Below are 22,093 nucleotides of genomic sequence, written 5' to 3' on the forward strand. Positions count from 1 at the left end.
AGGGCTGGGGGCGGAACAGGGTGAGGTCATGTGTCCGGGGTTTTCCAGACTAAATAATGGTAACCCTGTATAGCCACTTTTATGACGCCTAACAACACAGTAGATGTGGCTAATGGCAGAAGTTTCATTAGCTGCCGTAAAACGCCTATGGAAGCGTGATTCACATCAAAAGTAGGTGCCGGAAATGAAGGCCTTGAAAACCCTGGCCTACATTTCTGGCGCCTACCTTTGCTAGAGGTGCAATACTCTAAATGGCACCCGTCACATGATTGACATGTGATTGGTGGCCACTTTTAAGGTGGCCGCCAACTGCGCTGTTTAGAGAATCTGGGCCTTAATCCTCCACTGCCCCAGATACATTAGATAGACTGTGAGCCCACCAGGACAGATAGGGAAAAATGCTTGAGTACCTGATTTATAACCCATTCTAAGCTCCTTTGGGAAAATGGGCTAAAAAAAATCAAATAAATAAATAAATTATCTTAAACCGGTTCAGAAAATTCTTGGTTAACAGTAAATGTATGGTTAAAATGAAGGGAACTTTTTCTCATGCTTAGAAACCTGTATGTGGAGTCCCTCAAGGATCACCAATTCTATTCAAAGTTTTCATAAGCTCTCTTAACTCTATTTCTTTAGCAGCAGATGAAATTTGTCTTTCTTATGTAGATGACATTTTTATTTTAGTTCCTGTCTCATCAGATTTAGAATATTCCACTTCCAAAATAGTTACTTGTATTACTAAATTTACGATCTCATTTATTAACATTAAACACAGGTTAAACCAAGGTACTCTGGTTTAGCAAACAACGTGAATCTTTGTCAACAATAATCTCATTAGGCCAAAGTGATAAATTGACAGTGCAGAAGTCAACCAAGTTACTTGGTATAATTCTTCACTGTCCTTGGATTTGAAAATAAATCATTTGCTTATAAAAGTTTACTTTAGACTTAAACAACTTAGGACTATCCATTCATATTTTCATAAGAGTAATTTATCTATGTTGATTTAGAGCTGAATTTTATCTTAGTTGGATTATTGCACATTTTGGCCCCCTTCTATCAAACCGGCTGCTGCAATAAAAGCTCCAACGCTCATAGAATTCATACGAGCGTCGGAGTTTTATCGCAGCGGCTGACGATAAAAAAACCTAGTACGGCTTGATAAAAGGAGGCCTTTGTATCTTGGCATTTCAATAAAACTGCAGAATGGTTTTCAATTGTTACAAAATACAGCAGCTCATTTATCTTCCCGAAGCGCTAAAAGCTCCAACCTTCATAGAATTCCAATGAGTGTCAGAGTAGCATTTGAATATTTAGGGCTCCTTTTACTAAGCTGCATTAGCATTTTTAGCACACGCAGCATTTTAGCACGCACTAAACCCGTGCTATGCGGCTAGAACTAATGCCAGGTCAATGCCGGCGTTAAGGTCTAGCGCGGTGGCAATTTAGCGTGCGCTATTCCGTGCATTAAAGCCCTAACGCGGCTTAGTAAAAGGAGCCTTTAGTGCTCCCAGCTACGGTAGAAACCTCTACCACAGCTCAATAAAAGGGGGCCTTAATTTTCATATCAAGTAAATATGACCATATATCATCCTTAATATTAAAACTTCACTGACTAACATTTAAAGCTTGCATTTTATTTAAATATTCTTGTTTTATTTACAAGATCTTATATGAACTAACTTCTATCCACCTTATTCAATTAATTCGTATAATATCTAAGTCTAGAACTAGTCAAGTAACAGACTGACTAGAGTTAAACTTTCCTTCATTAAAAGGCATTTACTTTAAGAAATTAATAGAGGGATCTTTTTCATACCAAGTGGTTGTTTTTTGAATAATCTACGATTAGCTATAAGGCAGCAATCTTCTTACTTCTCATTCCTAAATTGTTTAAAAACTTACCTTTTAGATAAATTTAGATTAATGATAGGTTAATCCAGCTTCATGTACTTTATATCATATTCTGTCAATGTTATCATTTAGAGCAGTGATTCCCAACCCTGTCCTGGAGGAACACCAGGCCAATCGGGTTTTCAGGCTAGCCCTAATGAATATGCATGAGAGAGATTTGCATATGATGGAAGTGATAGGCATGCAAATTTGCTTCATGCATATTCATTAGGGCTAGCCTGAAAACCCAATTGGCCTGGTGTTCCTCCAGGACAGGGTTGGGAACCACTGATTTAGAGGGACATTTTCAAAAGAACTTCCAAGTCAAAATTGGGATGTCCTGCTCATAATGTCCAAAAAAAGGCCTATCATGCAATCAGTTTTGAACTGGAAAAACATTGGAGTTTCCTGTTTTAAAATACATGAGAACATCCAAAATGAACAGCCACTTTCCAAAATATAACATGCAAATAAAATTATATGATTACCCTCAACCTTGTCACCTCCCAGCACCTACCTCTCCCCTCAAATACCTTCCTCCTGGCACATAACCCTTCCCAAAGACTTTCCGACCCATGTAGATCCCTTCTCCAGACCTCCATTAAGGGTTCCTTAGTGTCTAGTGGATCCAAAGCAGGAATGATCCCTTGTTACTCTTGCTCCCAGCACTAGGTTCAAAATGATGCTAATGGGCCTTTGTAGTACTACTACTTCTGGAGACCAGAGCCACTATTTTCCTTCAAGAGCCAGAATGCTCCTGCCCACCTTACATTAGACCATTATGGAATACCTACAGCAGGCATGGGGAAGTTACAAGAGGTGAGGGGTCTTCAGGAGGGGTGGCTCTTTGGAGGGGTTATATGTCAGGAGGGAAATTATTCATGAGGGATGGGATTATATGTCTGGGAGATAAGCTTTATGGGGGTGAGGGTTAAATGGCGGAGGGAAACTCTGTCTTCAGGGGGTCAAGTGCTAGGGAGGGAAGCTCTTTCGGGTGATTATATGGTGGAGAAGATTTTTAGGGGCTTATGTACTGGTGGGTGACATGGTTGGGAGGGCCATAAGGGACCAACTTCTGTGACAGGAGGTAATGAAGGGTCTTCTATGGCCCCTTTGAAATAGTGCTGGGAGCTGCCCTTGATATTATCTTGTAGGAGTATGATGTAGACCCTTCCCTATTGGTTGTATTACTTGATGTGTCTTCTGCTTTTGATACCCTTTATCATTCAATTTTGATAAGCAAACTAAAGCTATATATGCTTAGGTGATTGCAATCATATTTGAGAGATCATACCTAGCAAATCAGGAGTTCTCTTCATGTTCTTCTCTAACACTGATGTGTTCCAAGGCTCTATATTCTTTCATATTTACTTGTGTCCAATTTGTACATTTTGACAGACTTTGAAGTTCACACCAGTTTCATACTGGTGATATTTAGTTCTTCTTGCCTCTTTAGCCTTCCATAGAGACTGCATTAACATTAGTTTAAAGATGTACCAGAGCTATCTCTACCTGGATGTTCTCAAATGTACTTAACTTGTTAATTAACCATTGACAATTAACTGTAACTTAACTTACTGGTCCTGATACTTAAAGTTCTCCAATTGATACAGAACACAGATGTATGCCTTTTGAATGGATGTCATTCATTTGAGCATATTACTTCTACTGGCTTCTGTTTCAAGTTCAAAGTTGTAACTATGGGTTTTAAGGCATTACACAAAAATGTTCCTGGCTATCTTTCATTCTTGCTCTCAAGCATTGTGTTCCAAACTATTCATTGAGATCTGTGGATCAAGGTTTGCTATCTACAGCAGTGTTTCCCAAACCGATCCTGAGTACCCCCTTGCCAATCAGGTTTTCAGGATACATAGAGCCTTCACTCACAAAATGCTTCACAAAGCACACTAGGAAGAATAAGAAAGAAAACAAAGACAATTAAATTATAGGGCAGACAATGAGCTGGGGGAGAGAACCAAAGAAATTAAAGCAAGATAATAGTCCCAAAATAGAAATAACACCAACAAAAAGTAAATAAGAACAGTTCAAGAGGCATATCCAATATAAGAAAGAGCTTAATAAGTCATCCACCAATGCTGATCATTAAAAATAAATCTTAGACAGAGGAAATCTTTCTTTGAGAGAGGTAATACCCGTAAAATATATTTTTAGCATTCTAGAATTTAACTACTCATAAACATGGAAAATGCAACAAACAAGTTGCCCCAAGGAAATAACTCACTGCCTCTTTAGAAAGGCCTTTGACTTTTCCTTAGATGCTCAGAAAATATCTGTAACAGAAATATTAAACCCTAACATACTGACATTCCTAAACATATACAGTATCTAAAGGAGCCATTTTAGAAGAATTATGCAGCATCTGCATGCTTAATTGGCATGCAGGTGTAAATGCCAATTGTACAGTGCTGCTATGGGATCCATTAATTTGAAGGGGACATGTTCTGTTAGTCCAGGCTTAACAGGACTTCACTCTTGCTATTGGCAAAAGTACCTTCATCATAATTTGAAAGCACTATATTCCCAGCCTCCCACTAGATCAGGGATCTCAAAGTCCCTCCTTGAGGGCCGCAATCCAGTTGGATTTTCAGGATTTCCCCAATGAATATGCATTGAAAGCAGTGCATGCACATAGATCTCATTCATATTCATTGGGGAAATCCTGAAAACCCGACTTGATTGTGGCCCTCAAGGAGGGACTTTGAGATCCCTGCACTAGATGATGATTGAATGTACCAACCATGGACCTTGTGAAGTAGGGAATGGAACATTCTTAGTCTGGACATATTACTTTCCCATTCTACAGACATAGTACCAGAGATCAGCGCATTAATGCACTGTAGCTATTTTGGATCCTCCTGCTCATTTTTTAAAAAATTTACAGTTTTCTCATATTTCACTGGGATCTGCCTAGAAGTTTGGAGGAGCTTAATATATATTGTGTACCTTTAAGCAAATGAATATTTACAGGAGCAATTCTGCCTTCATGTTCTAAAGTGAGATGATGTGGTGCAGTTTTCACTGAGAGAAATTTAAGTTACAAAAAAATTTGGAGTAGGACAAATTGTTTTATTAATGTGGAACCTCTTATTTGGCCATGGTTACTGCAGCAGAGGAGATAGAGGGGTTGGCTTTAGAAAACAATAGGAAATGGAATAAGAAAAAGAAAGGAAGAATCAAGAAAGAAGTATAATAAAAGGAAAAAGGAGAGTTATAAGTGAACAAAGTAAGAAGGGAAGGAGAGAAGGATAGAGAAGGGAACAGAAGAATAAAAGGCAGACAGGAAGCAAGGCCTCAGATTACCGTACACTGTTACAGGAAAGACAATTCAGACATCCTCTCACTATATCTTCTTTTACAACTATTACTTTTTTCTCTAGCATAACAACTTCTCATCCTTTTCTTCTTCCTCATTCTAGCTTCATTGTCTTCAAGTGGCTTTATCAGTGACATTTTTATATTTAACCATAGGGGGTGGAGTAGTTGTGTAGTGAAAATACCACATAACTTATTGTCAAGTAAAAATATTTTCTTGTACTACTATTAATACTAACTATCACTCCATTACTAGAGCACTGATACTAGGTATACACAGCGCTATAAAGATACTCATGAGTCAGTCCCCGCATAGTGGAGTTTATAGGATACACAGGAAAATCATTGCAAAGTAGAATTTTAGCTCATTAACCCCCACCCCTCTTTTAGTAAACCGCGATAGTGGTTTTTAGTGTAGGGAGCTGCGCTGAAAGCTGCGCGCTGCTCCCAACGTTCATAGGAATTCTGTGAGTGTCGGGAGCATTCAGCGCAGCTCCCTGTGCTAAAATATGCTATTGTGGTTCAGTAAAAGGGGGGGGGGGTAACCCCCATGCTACACACACCCGAATGCAGTTTGAACACATTAGCAGAAAGCAGTTTCTTAGGTCGCACCCTGACACAGCCTGAACATCAGAAGTCTGGCTCACAATTCTAAGGAGTTTTGAAAGAATTTAAACATTTAAAAGAATTTGGAGGAATGGATTGAGGAGATGTTTTTTTTTTTAATGCCGATGAGGTATCTGTTTGAAAGCCTGAGTGTATGCTAAACTGCCGCAGTAGGTGTGAGTCTGAGGCTTTTTCCTCCTCTTTTAGAAATCTTCACGAATCTTTAAGGAGATGTGAGCCACTGGTGGTATAAGCAACTTCTTGTATAGGAAGGGCTACACATATATAGATTTTTTCAAGAGTTGTGGAGATTCAAATCACTTAATCCCCCATTGCCCCAGGTACATTAGACAGAGTGTGAGTCTGCCGGGACAGATAAGGAAAAATGCTTGAGTATCTGAATATACACTACTTAGGTTATAAGTGGTATATAAATGCTAAAAAAATAAATAAATACTACCTGGGTTATAGACCGGTTAGGAATTATTGCTAATTAATTCTGAAATTTTTGCTTTTACAAGGCTTTAATTGAATTATTTTATCTAATTCTTTCAGTTTATACAAACTAGCTTTGAATCAACTTTTTTAAACTAATTTCCCTCAGATGTTTAGAAGCTTAATTTCCTTCTTGAAAAAGAGTCAGAAAACTATTTGTATGCTGAGCTCATGCAGTACAAACGCTTCCTTCAAACATTATTGTTTTGTTTGTCTTTTAGCAATGGAACTATATTTCTGGCTGAATATATTCAATAAATCACCCTGTAAGCATAAAATCAAAACAAGGAAGAAGAAAGGGAGGATTACTGCAAATAATAAAAGAGAAGGACCATTCATCATAAATTATGTTGAAAAGTATTCAAACAAAATAGGAAGTGTTTTATCTAGAATTTTAATACTATTAGAAAAGGGGCTATAATTATGTATAGAGCACACGCTCCTTACATTGATATAAAGACTATTGCTAGTCTGTTATCAATACAATTTAGGGATCTTGTATTTTGAGACAATGAGCCAAAAGAATTTTGTAGCAAATCTATGTATGGCTTTATGTTGAATAGACATAGCACCACCTAAAGCAATTATTCTTTCCTTTCAAAGTCCATAACTAACCTGAAGATGCAAATGTTTATTCAATAGTATCCATAAAACGGTGGTAAGCGTCCAGATATACAGTTCAACTCCCCCCTCCCCGAACACCGACAATACTGGCAGGAGGGAGCCCAAACCCTCCTGCTGAGGTGTGAGCCCCCGAATCCCGAAAAGGTTCAAGGTTCAAGGTTTATTAACATTTGATTTATCGCTAAATCTGATTACAAAGCGATGTACAAAATAAAACATAAAATATCAAGATACAACATTAAAACTCAATAACATAAGTTTGAGACAGGACAGACTTGAGGTGGAGGGGAGGGAAGGGAAAAGATTACATCTATCTTAGTTAAGAAAACAAATAGGGCAAAAAACATAAGGGAAGGGTTAGATAAAAGTTTAAAATGTTAAGAAAAGCTAGGAATTAAAAGCGTCTTTAAAAAGGTGTGTTTTCAAAGATTTTTTAAAAGAATGTAAATCTCTTTCGATTATAATAGATTGTGGGAGATAATTCCACCATTTTGGGCCCATAACAGAGAACATATCTGATCTTCTTGTTCCTATTGTTTTCAGAGAGGGTATGACTAATAAATTTTGGGAAGATGATCTTAAAGAGCGAGTTGGGTTGTAAGGGATTAACATTCTTGAAATAAATTGGGGCTCATTGTAAGTTAGAGTTTTAAATATAAGTAGCAATACTTTATATAAAATACGATGGCTTATAGGAAGCCAATGAGCATCGATCAATAAAGGTGTAACGTGATCAAATTTCTTAGCATTGTAAATCAATTTAATAGCAGTATTTTGTATAATTTGAAGACGTCGTTTTTCTTTTTGAGTGATGTTAATTAATAAAGAATTACAGTAATCGATCTTTGTTATAACTAAAGAATGGATGAGAATGTTACGAGATTTAGGTTCCAAGAATTTAGTGATCGATCGTATTAGTCGCAATTTATAGAAACAGGATTTGACTATGTTATTGATATGTTCATGGAAAATCAGTTTATCGTCGATTATAACTCCCAAAATTTTTAGATTGTGTACAATCTCTATGGAATTATTGTTTAGGATAAATGGGGATTTGAGAGTTAGGTTATTTTTCCAATTAAAGATCATAATTTTTGTTTTCTTAATATTTAGCACCAATTTATTCATATTTAGCCAATTATGTACTAGATCTAGTTTTTTATTTATAGACAATATGTCTTCCTGATTTTCGGGATCAAAAGGGAACATTAATTGGATATCATCAGCGTAAGAAAAGGAGGTAAAACCAATTGATTGACACAGACTCAGCAATGGGGAGAGAAAAATGTTAAATAAAAGTGGAGATAAAATAGATCCTTGGGGGATGCCGAAGGATGTAGAATAAGGATTGGAATATTCATTATTAAACTTAACTGAAGAGATTCGATTGGAAAGGTATGAAGTGAACCAGTCAAGGACCAGCAGGAGGGAGCCCAACCCCTCCTGCTGAGGAGCAAGTTCCACCATGACCCCACCATCCCGAAAATACCAGCAGGAGAGAGCCCAAGCCCATGTGCCTATGGTCCCGCTCACAGGAGGGGCCTAAGGCAACTGGGCCAATTTCAGTTGGCCCAGGCACCTAAGGCCCCTCCTATGGGCGGGGTTTTAAGTGCTTTGCCCAATCAGGCCCTAGGCCTGCCATTTGGAGGATGGTGGGCCTGCCGATCGGACGGGCTTGGGACCCATCCATCCGGCCAACCTAACGTAAGTTGAATTGAGGGGTTGTGGTTGGGGTGTTGAGGGGGGTGTCATGGATTTAGGGAGGGCCATTCAGGGGTTCAGGATGGGGTGGTCGTGGGTTCGGGGAGGTCGATCAGAGGGTCACGGGGGCGGGGGTGCTGTGGGCAGGAGGGCCTGGGATCCCTCCTGTCTGTATTTGAGGGGGGTATGGGGTTGCTTTCCGGCAGGAGGGCTTGAGCTCCCTCATGCCAGTATTTTCAGGATGGGGGAGTCATGGGGGACTTGCGCTTCGGCAGGAAAGGTTGGGTTCCCTCCTGCCGGTATTGTTGGGGATTGCTATCGTGGCAGGGGAGATTAGGCATCTCTCCTGCCGCGATCATTGTGATGGGGGGTGGGCAGGATGCCAGGGCTGATGAGCTGATCGCGGCTGCTGCGATCAACTCAGCAGCCCCTATTCGGAATTTATACCTGTTTTGACTTGGTATAAGTCGAAACGTATAAGTTCCGACTGGGCAACCTTGTTAAAATTTTGGTTATACTTACTGTACGACCAAGTCTAGGTTTGCCCACCTCCCGCACTTTCCCCTCCTCTAAAAATGCCTCTTTTCACTCTAGGTGTTTAGAGGCAGGGTAAAGGCCTAAGCTGATTTTAGATACATCTAAAACCAGCTTTGATTATCGGTACTTGGACGATCTGTCTTTTTGATTGTCCAAGTACCAATTTAGGCCACTTTTTGAATGTCTTTTAAAAAAAGAATAATTATGAGCCCCATAGTGTTTTACATAAGAACATACATAATGTTAGGATTGTCTATAAAGGTCTTCTAGAGCTCATTACAATATGTAATAATTAAAACTCACAGGATTTGCATGTACTGGTTGTTGTCAGCCGTTTTTTGTTGCAGCTGGTCTTTGCCTTTTTTCATTCTTTTATTTGCTTGGGCACCGTGTATTTGTTTCAATTTTGTCACATCAACACCTTGCATTACATTGCCTTCTTTCTGATTATTGATTGTTTCTGCACATTTACTGATCAATATGAAACGTTCTAAACTTTATTGGCAGTTACATTATTATAAGCATTTTTTTCTAAGCCACAAGATAGTCTAAACATATGCCTAAACTAAATACCTGGGAGCCGATATTGAGACGGCCGGAGGGAGGCTGGCTAACTTCCGCAGTCAGTGTTGAGCCTGAATATTCAGTGCCAGGCCATTTCTGGTGACCAGTTTTGAATATCTGATCTATTTTTGGCTGGCTCAAACTTAGCTGGCTAAATCAATTTTAAGTATTGGCTGGTTACGTTATAGTGGTCAGAGATAGATCAGCTATTTGTGTGGTTTGATTTGTCCACTAAACTTGGCTGGTCAGCATTTAAAATTGGCGACTATTATGCAATATAGCCAGCAAAATTTTAACCGCTAAGTCCTGGATTCTCAAAACGGCACCATTAAGAATGTTTTAATTGGCTATTAACAGTGCAGTAATTGACCATGCCATTAAAAATCAATTCATAACTAATTAAGAAAAAAAAAAGTAGGCATTGCAAAGCACCTATAAAAAAGGTGCCTGAATTGTATCTATACAGCACTTACCGGCACTGAATGTCAATAAGAGGCATGGTAATGTGCGGGGTTGACATTCGACGCCACTAAGCGTGATTCTGCATCAAAGATAGGTGCCAGAAATGTAGGCCTGTAAAACCCTGGCCTACGTGTCCAGTGCCTGTCTTTGACGCAGATCGTGATTCTCAAAATGGCATCATAGTTTGAGTGACTTGTGACCAGCACAGTTTATTTCAGGCACCGGCCAATTCCAGCACCATTTTGAGAATCCGGGCCTAAATGCTAATATTCAGCGGAGATAGTCAGCTATCTCCCACTGAATATTAGTGCTTAACCAGACAAATGCTATTTAATTGGCCAGGAGCTATTTCTGGCCATTTAAATAACACTGAATGTCTGGCAAACGGTAGCCGCATACTTTGCTATGCAGTCCCAAGTAAAATTGCCATAAGACTTCAATAATTGAGACCTATCAAAATCTTGCCATTTTTTTATAAATACGTAGTTGTGAAAATGTCAAAGGCAAACGTAAGATGCATTTGAGACATTTCACTTTTATCCCCTGATATCAGGATTTCTTCACAACAGTTAGAATCTCTGAGATCCTCTGACTTACTGTGGAGAACTCTGGAAGCGCACTGACTACTGCTACAGAGCAGTGGATATGGGAGGCTCTCAGAACTATACAAGGCTACAATGTGATTCCAGCAACTATTGAAAATCTTTTTTTTTATTAGCAATGATTGAAATCTTTGCAATTTTACAGCCGCATTTCATTAGCCTGATTTAGGGGTTAATTTTTGAAGCATCCACATCTGGAAATAGCAGATGACATATGCTTGTAAATGGTGATTGTTGAAAGCAGCTAATTAAACACAGAGATGCTCCATGTTCCATGGTTTAGGCAGGCCAACAAATTTCCAGCTATTTTAAATGAAAATGCACAATATCTTTAAACTTATATGCTGATTTTTGCACCGGTTTCAAGTCACACACAAATGCCAGATACCTGAACATTTGAACTTGGAGAGTCTTCACCAGTCATTTGGAGGGCAATTATGCTAAATTCTGTGTGAACTGTATAATCCCATTTTAAAATTTTTTCAGCTCCTTAATTATTCTCATTTTATATGTGTAACTTTGTATAATCCAGCACATAAACATGTAAATACCAACAAATACAAGTTTAATTTGCAAGATCAACACTTACATGTGTATAAGAGCAACCAAGATGATAAACGGGATGGAACTCCTCTTGTATGAGGAAAGACTAAAGAGGTTAGGGCTCTTCAGCTTGGAAAAGAGATGGTTGAGGGGAAATAGTGGTGTAGAACGGGTACAAGTGGATCGATTTTTTTTTACTGCATCAAGATTTACAAAGGCTAGGGGACATAAGAACATAAGCAATGCCTCTGCTGGGTCAGACCTAAGGTCCATCGTTCCCAGCAATCTGCTCACGCGGCAGCCCAACAGGTCCAGGACCTGTGAAGTAATCCTCTAACTATACCCCTCTATCCCTTTTTCCAGCAGGAAATTGTCCAATCCTTTCTTGAACCCCAGTACCGTGCTCTGCCCTATTATGCCCTATGGAAGCGCATTCCAGGTGTCCACCACACACTGGGTAAAGAAAAACTTCCTAGCATTTGTTTTGAATCTATCCCCTTTCAACTTTTCCGAATGCCCTCTTGTTCTTTTATGTTCTGAAAGTTTGAAGAATCTGTCCCTCTCTACTCTCTCTCTATGCCCTTCATGATCTTGTAGGTCTCTATCATGTCTCCTCTGAGTCTCTGCTTTTCCAGGGAGAAGAGCCCCAGTCTCTCCAATCTTTCAGTGTACGAAAGGTTTCCATGCCCTTAATCATTCTTGTCGCCCTCCTCTGGACCCTCTCAAGTATTGCCACATCCTTCTTAAGGTACGGCGACCAATACAGTACTCCAGGTGCGGTCACACCATTGCCCGATACAACGGCAGGATGACTTCTTTCGTTCTTGTTGTAATACCCTTCTTAATAATACTCGATGAAGTTACAGAGTAATACTTTTAAAACCAATATGAGGAAATATTTTTTTTCACTAAGAGAATAGTTTAGCTCTGGAATATATTACCAGAGGATGTGGTAAGAGTGGCTAATGTAGCTGGTTTAAAAAAAGATTTAGACAAGTTCCTGGTGGAAAAGTCCATAAACTGCTGTTGAGACAGACATGGGAGAAGCCATTGCTTGCCCTGGATCGGTGGCATGGAATGCTGTTACTATTTGGGTTTTTGCCAGGTTCTTGTGAGTTGGATTGGCCTCCATGAAGACTGGATACTGGGCTAGATTAACCATTAGTCTGATCCACTAAGGCTGTTCTTATATTGTTATGGTTCCACTGGTTACATGTGATACCACGTTCTGATGAAGATTTATTTTTCCTGAATTGGCTGCTCCTGCTTTATGTGTCAACAGATGCATGTGTATTTGCTGGCAACCTTACACATATTTTACAAAAGTCTCTATATTCAAGAGAACCTTTTGTAAAATATCAGAGGAACTGACTGTCCCAACCTGGAGGTCCCAATTCCAACCTCAACGTTCAATGTAAAATGCATTATATGTCTTATCATATGTTATCAATATAGGTTGTGATGCTTATAAAAAGAATTACCAATTGAAAAAGAATCGCATTATTTATGTGTGTTATATGGGCTCATTTTTATTAGTTGTTAGTAGATTTCAGTGACTGCCTGTGTGGCTGAGGATTCTGTCACAAAATAATTGATTCACAACAGCTAATGGAGACAAAGACAGTTCAAACGGTGAGTTCCAAAACCAAAGTATACTTTTTTTCCAAAAATGAGACTGCCTTTATAGATAATCACTAAAAGGCATTTATTCATAAGGTATATAATATTCACTGAAAAAAAATGTTATGTTGGATAAAATTGTTGAAAATTAAAAACTTTATCCAAAAAACAGCTTTTCATACTTAACAGGTTTTGGAACTCACCCCTGGTGACAGTCCTCTACCAAGAGGACAATATTGTGCCTTTCTGAAAATGAAGTTACAAATACTGTATATTAGTATATATATGTATGATATATATATATAGTCAAAAATCTTTTTTATCTGATTTTGGACACCTTTTGAGTAAATGCAGTTAAACCTTTTTTTATCTTTTTTCTAGAAGCTGCTTTTCTATCTGAAATGTACAGTATACTGCCCGATATTCAGCATTTAGCCAGCTGGGAACAACTCCTGGCTGGCTAAATCATGGTAAGCTGGCTAACCACCAATATTCAGCAGGAGATAGATGGCTATTTCTCACTGAATATTCCAGTCACCAGCTATGTCACATGACATAACCAGTCAGTGCTAATATTCATTTAGTAGGACAGGCACCACACCAAAGATATCTGGATAAGTTACCCAGCCTATATAAGTACTTTACTTATTTGTGTGCCTGACTTGAGTCATTTCAAGAGGAGAGTAAAGCAAGATTTTAATAAATATAACCATAAACAAGAATTAAATTTTATAAAGAATTTCAATGTAGAAAATCTAATTTTACAAATGGAAACCTAGCCATTTCTGTGTTCAAGTGTACACAGGGAGCAAGTTCGCAAATATCCTTCATACGTTTATAAAGTAGATGTTCCTGGGAGAGGAGTTGGGTAAAGATTGGAGTTTGCATGCATATGCTTTGCAAAATACAAAGTATACACCTATATCCACACAAAGATACATGTGTATTTACACCTGCCCCTGAGCATGCATGCATATACACATATGCCTATCACAGTTGGCTCTAAGTGGTGGTTTTAGAAGGGAACATAAAGGTGTACCTTATCTTTCTAAAATAGTTGTTTTTTTACATGTATCTTGGTTATAGCAACTTATGCAACTGGTTCTAAAACTGTTACAGTATGCAACTCACATATATTGTGCAATGTTTGGTATCATATAAGTTAAAGTAAAACCCAATCAAAAGTATTCCATATACAGTATATATAAAAATGTATTTCTTCAATTTGTAAATTGCCTTTCTAACCAAAAGTTAGAACCAAATCTGTTTTACTCTTTTGAATTTCTCTAGATAACTTGTGACCTGGGTTGGTCACTGTTGGAATCAGTATACTGGGCTTGATGGACCTTTGGTCTCTCCCAGTATGGTAAATCTTGTGTAAGAGTTTGTGAAGGGTAACAGAACAGACCTCTGAAAATCACAGTATGATAAACAATACAAATAAAATACAATAATAATATTACATAAGCCATATTTAATAATAAGGTATAAAACATAACAACTAACCAAGATCAACCAAGGATGAATCACGGTGAAAATACACTATATTGATTGATAAACCCTGCATAAATATGATGCCTGTGTTACCTTCCTTTTCTTCTCCCGACAGGATGCTGACAAATGGTCCTTTGATGTGTTTGCCCTAAATGATGCAAGTGGAGAGCATGCGCTGAAATTCATGGTGTACGAACTCTTCACCCGTTATGACCTTATCAACCGCTTCAAGGTCAAATATTTACACAAAAACTGCAATGTAGAACATGTGTTCTAGTCGCAATCCATATTTAGAACATTTGCAGAATATATGCTCTTTAGAGGAAATCTGCTACTTAAGCTGCCACAGGGCTACTGGTATTTTATAGCATGCTACCCCACTTGTGGTACAGGGGTGCATATCATTTTACCAGTTTTCTAAGGGAAACTATGTAAATATTTTACCTTAAGAAAATACCCCATAGAAAAACCCACATATGGTGCAACATAGGGTGCAAAATCTGGCTTTATCATGCATAAACTTCCCATTTAATTTTCTATGCATACCTGTGTATTTTATAAGATATTTGCATTAGTTCAAACCCTGCTCCTACCTTGCCCCAGGGAATACCTCTATCTAGGTCAGATAAACTTGCATACATATGTGCTCTTAAATTTAAGTACATATACTTTGGACAGTTTTAGAGCCATCTAATATAATAAAGAGCTAGCCGCGCATGCGCACTCCTATTTGCGTGTTCCGTGCGTGTAAGTCTGTGGCCGAAGGAGTGCGCATGCGCGCTAATACGTCACCAGCCTATTGCCTCCACAAGCCGGACTGCAGCCAGACGACGATCTCCGTTCCTCCTGCCGCCGCCGATCTCCGTTCCTCCTTTGCCGCCCACCCCCTTTTCTTCCCGCGGGCCCGAATGGCGATTCCAGCAGCGTGTGCATCAGTCTTCACATGCTGCTTCGGGCCCTTCTACTGCCCTGATTTGCTCTGCCACGTCTCTGATGATGTCATCAGGGACGTGCCAGAGTAAATCAGGGCAGTAGAAGGGCCCGAAGCAGCGTGTGGAGACTGATGCAAGCGCTGCTGGAATCACCACCTTTGTAGTCCGGACCGCAGGAAGGGAAAGGGGGGGGGTAGAGGAAACGCTAATGCTGCTACACAGGGAACTGGTGGGGGGGGGAGGGAAATGGAGGGGGAGGGAATGCTGCTTTGGACAGACAGACAGAGAGAGGAAGGGAAACACAAAGAAAATAAGAAAGACACAGGGGCAGGTGCACAGGGAACTGGTGTGGGGGGAGGGAAATGGAGGGGGATGGAATGCTGCTTTGGACAGACAGACAGAGGGAGGAAGGGAGACAGAAAGAAAAGAAGAAAGACACAGGGGCAGGGAGCTACACAGAAAGATAGACAGGCAAAGGGGGCCAGGGACAGAGACAGACAGAAAGGACAGCGGGAGCCGCGTCAGGAGGGGTGCGGGATGCGGCAGTGGGAACTTTTCCAATGGGTGCAACTGGGCGGCTGTCGGGAACCTCTGATCAGGGGCAGAGCAAGGTAAGAGTATCATAGGGATAAGAAGGAGGAGGGGGGATAAAAAAGGAAGGGATGCCTACTGCTGGACAGGGGGAGAAGGAAAAGGAATGGAGGACTAATGTTGGACAGGGGGAGAAGGAAAGAGGTGCTGCTGGACAGGGGGGGGGTAAAACAAAGGGAGAAGGGCTGCTGCTGTGTAAGGAGAGCAGTGAAGGGGTGGTGGTGGACACAGTGGAGGTAAAAGGAAGGGAAAATGGACAGGGGGAGCAGGCAAGGGGTGGTGATGGACAGCCAAGGTAAAAGAAAGGTATAAAGAAAGAAAGCGGCTAAGGAGAGAGAGAGAAAGAAAGAAAGACAGACACACACACATATGTTCTAGCGCCCGTTAATGTAACGGGCTTAAAGACTAGTTTCTACATAAAAAGCTTTGCTTTATATTTTCAAAATATACCGTTAAAGCATGCGCTAAAAACAATAATATGTGCAATAACATTTCCACTCCCAACATGATAAACTGAGTTTTAAATATAATCAATTTAATATAGAAATGTATTATTTATTTTTTTTTTTGTCAATGACATAAAATGAAGATAATTTTAGAATGCTACACACCATATAAATGGGTTTATAAAGGCATTTTCATGTACTCCTGATAAGCCTACCTCTTTTCCTAAATCTTTAATACGAAATGTGATGACTGACTATCCACTTGCTTTGTATCTAGGCTAGCTAGCTGCACATAATTTGACTTCAGTTTAGCCACCCATCATATTTACCTCAATGATTTTGTATTGCCCATGTCATCCTGTCTATATGTATCAACTACATTTTCCCCTGCACCTGCCTATTAAGGTGTTTCATTTGTATTGTGCTGACATCATGAATATCATACCTATGTTATATGAATGTTCTTCCATACTGCCCATTATGGGATCTTTTGTATTCTGTTGACATTTATCATATTTTTATTATTCCCCCTAAGTCCCCCTAAGAGGTTTCTACCACAGCCCAAAGTGCGAAATGCTATGATGCAACTCCAATTCTCATAGGAATTCTATGAGAATTGGAGTAGCGTCAGAGCATTTAGTGCTCCAGGCCACAGTAAAACCCTCTACCACAACTTAGTAAAAGGGAGGGTATATGATTACACTATGCAACACAATTTTTGTTCCTGGGCATTAACACCTGGATTCTCTAACCGGTGCCAGGGCCAGCCATCAGCTGATTGCAGCAGGGGAATTCCTGATCATCTGAGCTGGCAGGACTCCTTAAAACCACTGCTTTGGGGAGTCCTGCTGGCTAAGCTGATCAGGGATTCCCCTGCTGTGATCAGCAGAACCAGCATGGAGATCCCCATCTCCTCTCTTTTTCCCTCCCACCCACCATGCCTTCCGAATACTTCTATACCCCACACACCCCCGGCACCCCTTCTGACATCCCCCCAGCCCCCCTTCTGACATCCCCACATACACACCTGTATCTTCGATGAAACATCGGCAGGAGAGTTGCCCAATCTCTCCTGTCGTTAGGATTACCTCTTCAAAATGGTGGCCCTTCCCCATCCTAGTGCATCTTGGGATGCATTGGGTGGGGCCTAAGGTCCTAAGCCAATCAGGGCTGCCTTAGGCCCCTCCCAGGGCATCCCATTGCCTCAGGTATGTTAGTCAGATTGTGAGCCCACTGGGACAGATAGGGAGACATATTTGAGTACCTGAATGTAAACCGATTAGACTATAAGCAGTGTATAAATATTAAAAATGATAAATAAAAGTGCCACTAAGTTTTCTCAGCTTGAAATCAATTTGGAATGTTCTGTAAAAAAAGGTAAATTTCAAAACTACTCACTTCTAAATCTTCCGTGGTCATCTTTGTATAACTTTAGTATAAATACATGTTAATTGTGATTCATATGTTGCTTTTTTATGCCTTTATAAGAATGCGCTTTGTATGATTTTATAAGAATGAAAAGTTGAAAATTCAGCATTTTCATGTTTTAAATAGGTAAATTGAAAAATTTGACTATCCTGATCACATAAGCAAAGTTTTATGAAAATAACAGACCTTTTTCTATTCTTTTAGGCATGAGCAATTAGGAAATTACACTTACTGCCCAGGATCAAAAATCATGTTATATACGGTTATCTTTCCCTAAAATGAAAATGACCCTGAATATTTTTCTTCTTAGATTGGCATTTAGAACGGCAATTGGTTAGTAATCCTAAGAGTCAAAAGAAATCCTGTTTTGTCTTTTAGAAGATTTAGAACTTTTTTTTTAAAGTTTGTAACTACAGTGGAACCTCGGTTTGTGAGTAACCCAGTTTGTGAGTGTTTTGCAAGACGAGCAAAACACTCAGCAAACTTTTGCCTCACAAACCGAGCATGTTCCGATATGCGAGCACCTCCTCCCCGCTCTAACCGGCATCGCACCTTCCGAACTGGCATCGCAACACCCCCCCCCCGCGAACGCCCCCCCCATGAGAACCGCATCGCACCCCCGTGCTGAAAGCGGCATCCGCCCGCCTTTCCTCTCAAACACGCTCCTTACCCCTTCTGCTGGTTGTGAGAGTGAAAGCAAGCTCCCGCCTCTTGCCTGGGCCAGGCCTTGAACATGCGCAGATGCTCAAGGTCCAGCCCAGGCAAGAGGCGGGAGCTTGCTTTCACTCTCACAACCAGCAGAAGGGGTAAGGAGCGTGTTTGAGAGGAAGGGCGGGCAGATGCCTCTTTCAGCACGGTGGTGCGATGTGGTTCTCACAGGGGGGGCGTTTGCGGGGGGGGGGGTTGTGATGCCGGATCGAGGGGTTCGAAGCCGGTTAGAGTGGGGGGGAGAGGGTGATGGAGCAGCACTGGTAGCCACAGGTGTGGGGGGGGGGGAGTTTGGTGGAATGAATCAAAGCGAGTTTTCATTCATTCCTATGGGGAAACTCGCTTTGATATACGAGTAACTTGATTTACGAGCATGCTTCTGGAACGAATTATGCTCGTAAACCAAGGTTCCACTGTATTGTTATTCTGGATTATTTTAGATTTCTTTCTCCTATGCACTTCTTGAATGCATGGTCTATTTACTGACATTTTGGTGTTCTTTTCTATAAGTGTTTTTAGTTTGTACATCACCTTGGCCTGCTCAACAGCAAAGGCAGTATAGAAAGTTCAAATAAACCATAAACCATGTGCTCTATCAGGCATTGTCTGGAGTACTCAGCCTTGCAGTCCCTGATCCATGCATTTAGTCACTTTTGCCCAGATTCTGTTTAGGTATGCAATTTGAGGTATGGATCACAGATCTGCATATAAACAAATTAGTTAATTAGTTGATAAGCACTTAATTGTCAGTAATTAGAAGTTGCATGTGAATCTACTCTATAATATATGCACCTAGATTTCATAATGTACAATTCTAAAGGGGGCGTGGCCATAGGAGAAGTATGGGTAGATCAAAATCATTCCCAGAAATTAGGTGCATTTTATAGAATACCTGCATTTGCGCACCTAACCGCCATCAGTTGGGCACAAGCATTTATACCAACCTTTGGCAGGTGTAAATGCTCATGCCCAAAGTTAGGCTGAAACCCTATATATAGTTCCTAAAAAAAATTGGCACAATCAGAATGGTGTTTAGCATGATTCTATATATGGTATATGCCTTTTATAGAATCGCACTTAGCAGCCCTATGCATCGCTAACATTTAGGGCTCCTTTTATGAAGGTGCGCTAGCGTTTGTAGCGCACGTACCGGATTAGCGCGCGCTATAGCGTGTGCTAGCCGTAAAACTACCGCCTGCTCCAAGAGGAGGCAGTAGCGGCTAGCGCGCACAGCATTTTAGCGCACGCTATTCTGCGCGATAAGGCCCTAATGCGCCTTCATAAAAGGAGCCCTTAGGCTTATCTATTTAGGCCAATTAAAACCATGCTTAAATATCCGTGCCTAAATTATACGTGGATTGGGCATATTGTATAACAGTATGCCTAATTTTTAGGAACGCCCACAATCTGCCCATGGTCTTACTCTGTCCGTGCCCCCTTTTTAAAAATATTCTTTATTGGTTTTCAAACCTTCAACAGTGCAATACAACAAATGCAACAAATGATGATATAATAATAGCACATTCAACTTTCACATGTACATAATCAACCATTTTTTCCATCCATCCACCCACCCGCCCACCCAATAATCATTCAATAAAACACCAAAACATATATTACCATAAAAACCTTCCCCTATTCTCAATAATAATATCTTCCCGCCCATCCCAAATGTAAATGTTCAAAAATCGGTTGTCCGTGCCCCTTTTTGAGATTCACACAATATATAAGTGATGTGCAACACTATATAGAACGTGTATAAAAAGTTATGCACATAATTTCTAATTAGGACTGGTTGTTAGGTGTTAATTACCAATTATTGGCACTGATTGACTTGTTAAATAATTAAGGTGCGTATGCAAATCAGCTATGTACTCAATTAAATTGTGTACACAAAAGGCCTGATTCTGTATAGGACACCCGGTCTCAGCCGACGCCTGTGGCTTTTGAGAATCTCATATGGGCGTACTATATAGAATAGTGTCTGTCTATTATAGAATCGCATCTGCCTAACCAAGTTTCCAAGTTTATTGTAAATTTGATAAAACGCTTATCAAAATACTAAGTGTATTACAGCAATAAAATAGGGATAAGAACAGAGATAAAAACAGAATTAAAAACAACAGTATTAAACAGATAAAATATACTCAGACGAACAAGACACAAAATAAATGCAATAAGAACAAAAGGATAGGGGGAGAACTACAATAAATATAGAAAAGAAAACATATATGGGAAAAAACAAAAGGACTAAGGGGTTCAATAAGAAAATAATAGTAGCATAATTAGCCAAAAGCATCAATGAAGAAGCTTTTTAAAGCTCCTTTAAATTTATCTAAGTTCTGCTCTGCCTGAAGATAAGTGGGTAATGCGTTCCAGAGTGTGGGTGCGGTAACTGAGAATATTGTTGTTCTACGGGTATTTATTATTTTTAAAGAAGGAACCCAAAGTAGATGCTGTCCAAATGCCTAACCTACCACCCCAATTCTCTAACCGGTGTCCATGTCACAGATGCTGTTTAGAGAATCACGTTGCTGCTGAACTGATTGCAGCAAGGGAATCTCCCAGCCATGACCAGCAGAGCGGCAGTGATGGGGAACCTCCAGAACCCCCTCCCCCCAACATACATACATTGTCCGCAGCAGGAGGGTTGCCCAATCCCTCCTACCGGCACCCCCCCTAACATCCTCGACAGGAAAGATGTCCACTCCCTGCTACCGGCACCCCCCTAACATCCCCAGTAGGAGTGATGCCCATTCCCTCCTGCTGACACCTTCCCATATCGTCCCCTGCAGAAGGGATGCCCACTACCTCCTGCTCGATCCCCCCAACATCCCCAGCAGGAGGGATGTCCATTCCTGTCTTCCGGTACCCCCAACATCTCCAGCTGGAGGGATGCCCATTCCCGTCTTCCGGCACCCCCAACATCTCCAGGAGGAGGGGTGCCCACTCCCTCCTGATGGTACCTCCCCAAACTCTCATCCCCATAGTCCACCCGGCCCCTGTACCTTTAACAAGAAGGCCGGCCAAAGGGATGCCTACTCCTTCCAGCTGGCAGGCCCGCCTCTTCAGAATGGTGGGCATTCCCCTTCCTGGTGCACTGGGGAGGAGCCTAAGGCCCTGAATGACCCAGGTGCCTAAGGCCTCTCCCATAGCAGGGGCTTTATGTACCTGGGCCAACTGGGGTCTTAGGCCTCATTCTCAGTGCATTCTGGGATACACTGGGAGTAGCCTAAGTCTCCAATTGGCCAGATCCCTAAAGCTACTAAGACTCTGGTTGGCTCAGATGCCTAAAGCCCTTCCTATGATTGGGGCCTTAGGCACCTGAGCCAATCAAGGCCTTAGGCCCTTCCCCAGTGCATCCCAGGATGCACCGGGAAGGGGAAGGCCTGCTATTCTGGACTGCCAGCAGGAGGGAGTAGGCATCCCTCAGGCCTCCTTGTTAAAGGTATGGGGGTGGGGATTTGGGGTGGGTGCCAACAGGAGGGAGTGGGCATCTCTCCTACTGGAGATA

The 22,093-nt window shown here is 40.8% G+C and overlaps 1 protein-coding gene across 4 annotated transcripts in view; it reads left to right on the forward strand.

The window, feature by feature from the left end:
* Positions 1–22,093, forward strand: part of PDE1A (phosphodiesterase 1A) — a 428,052-nt gene that overhangs the window by 258,112 nt on the left and 147,847 nt on the right. For all 4 annotated transcript variants that reach the window (XM_033947141.1, XM_033947139.1, XM_033947140.1 and 1 more), the window contains exon 5: positions 14,590–14,706. In XM_033947141.1, the coding sequence (XP_033803032.1) occupies positions 14,590–14,706 (117 nt within the window). The remainder of the gene's footprint in view (positions 1–14,589; positions 14,707–22,093) is intronic.

This window comes from Geotrypetes seraphini, chromosome 5 (genome assembly GCF_902459505.1).
Source record: "Geotrypetes seraphini chromosome 5, aGeoSer1.1, whole genome shotgun sequence".
In the NCBI taxonomy this organism is placed as follows: domain Eukaryota; kingdom Metazoa; phylum Chordata; class Amphibia; order Gymnophiona; family Dermophiidae; genus Geotrypetes; species Geotrypetes seraphini.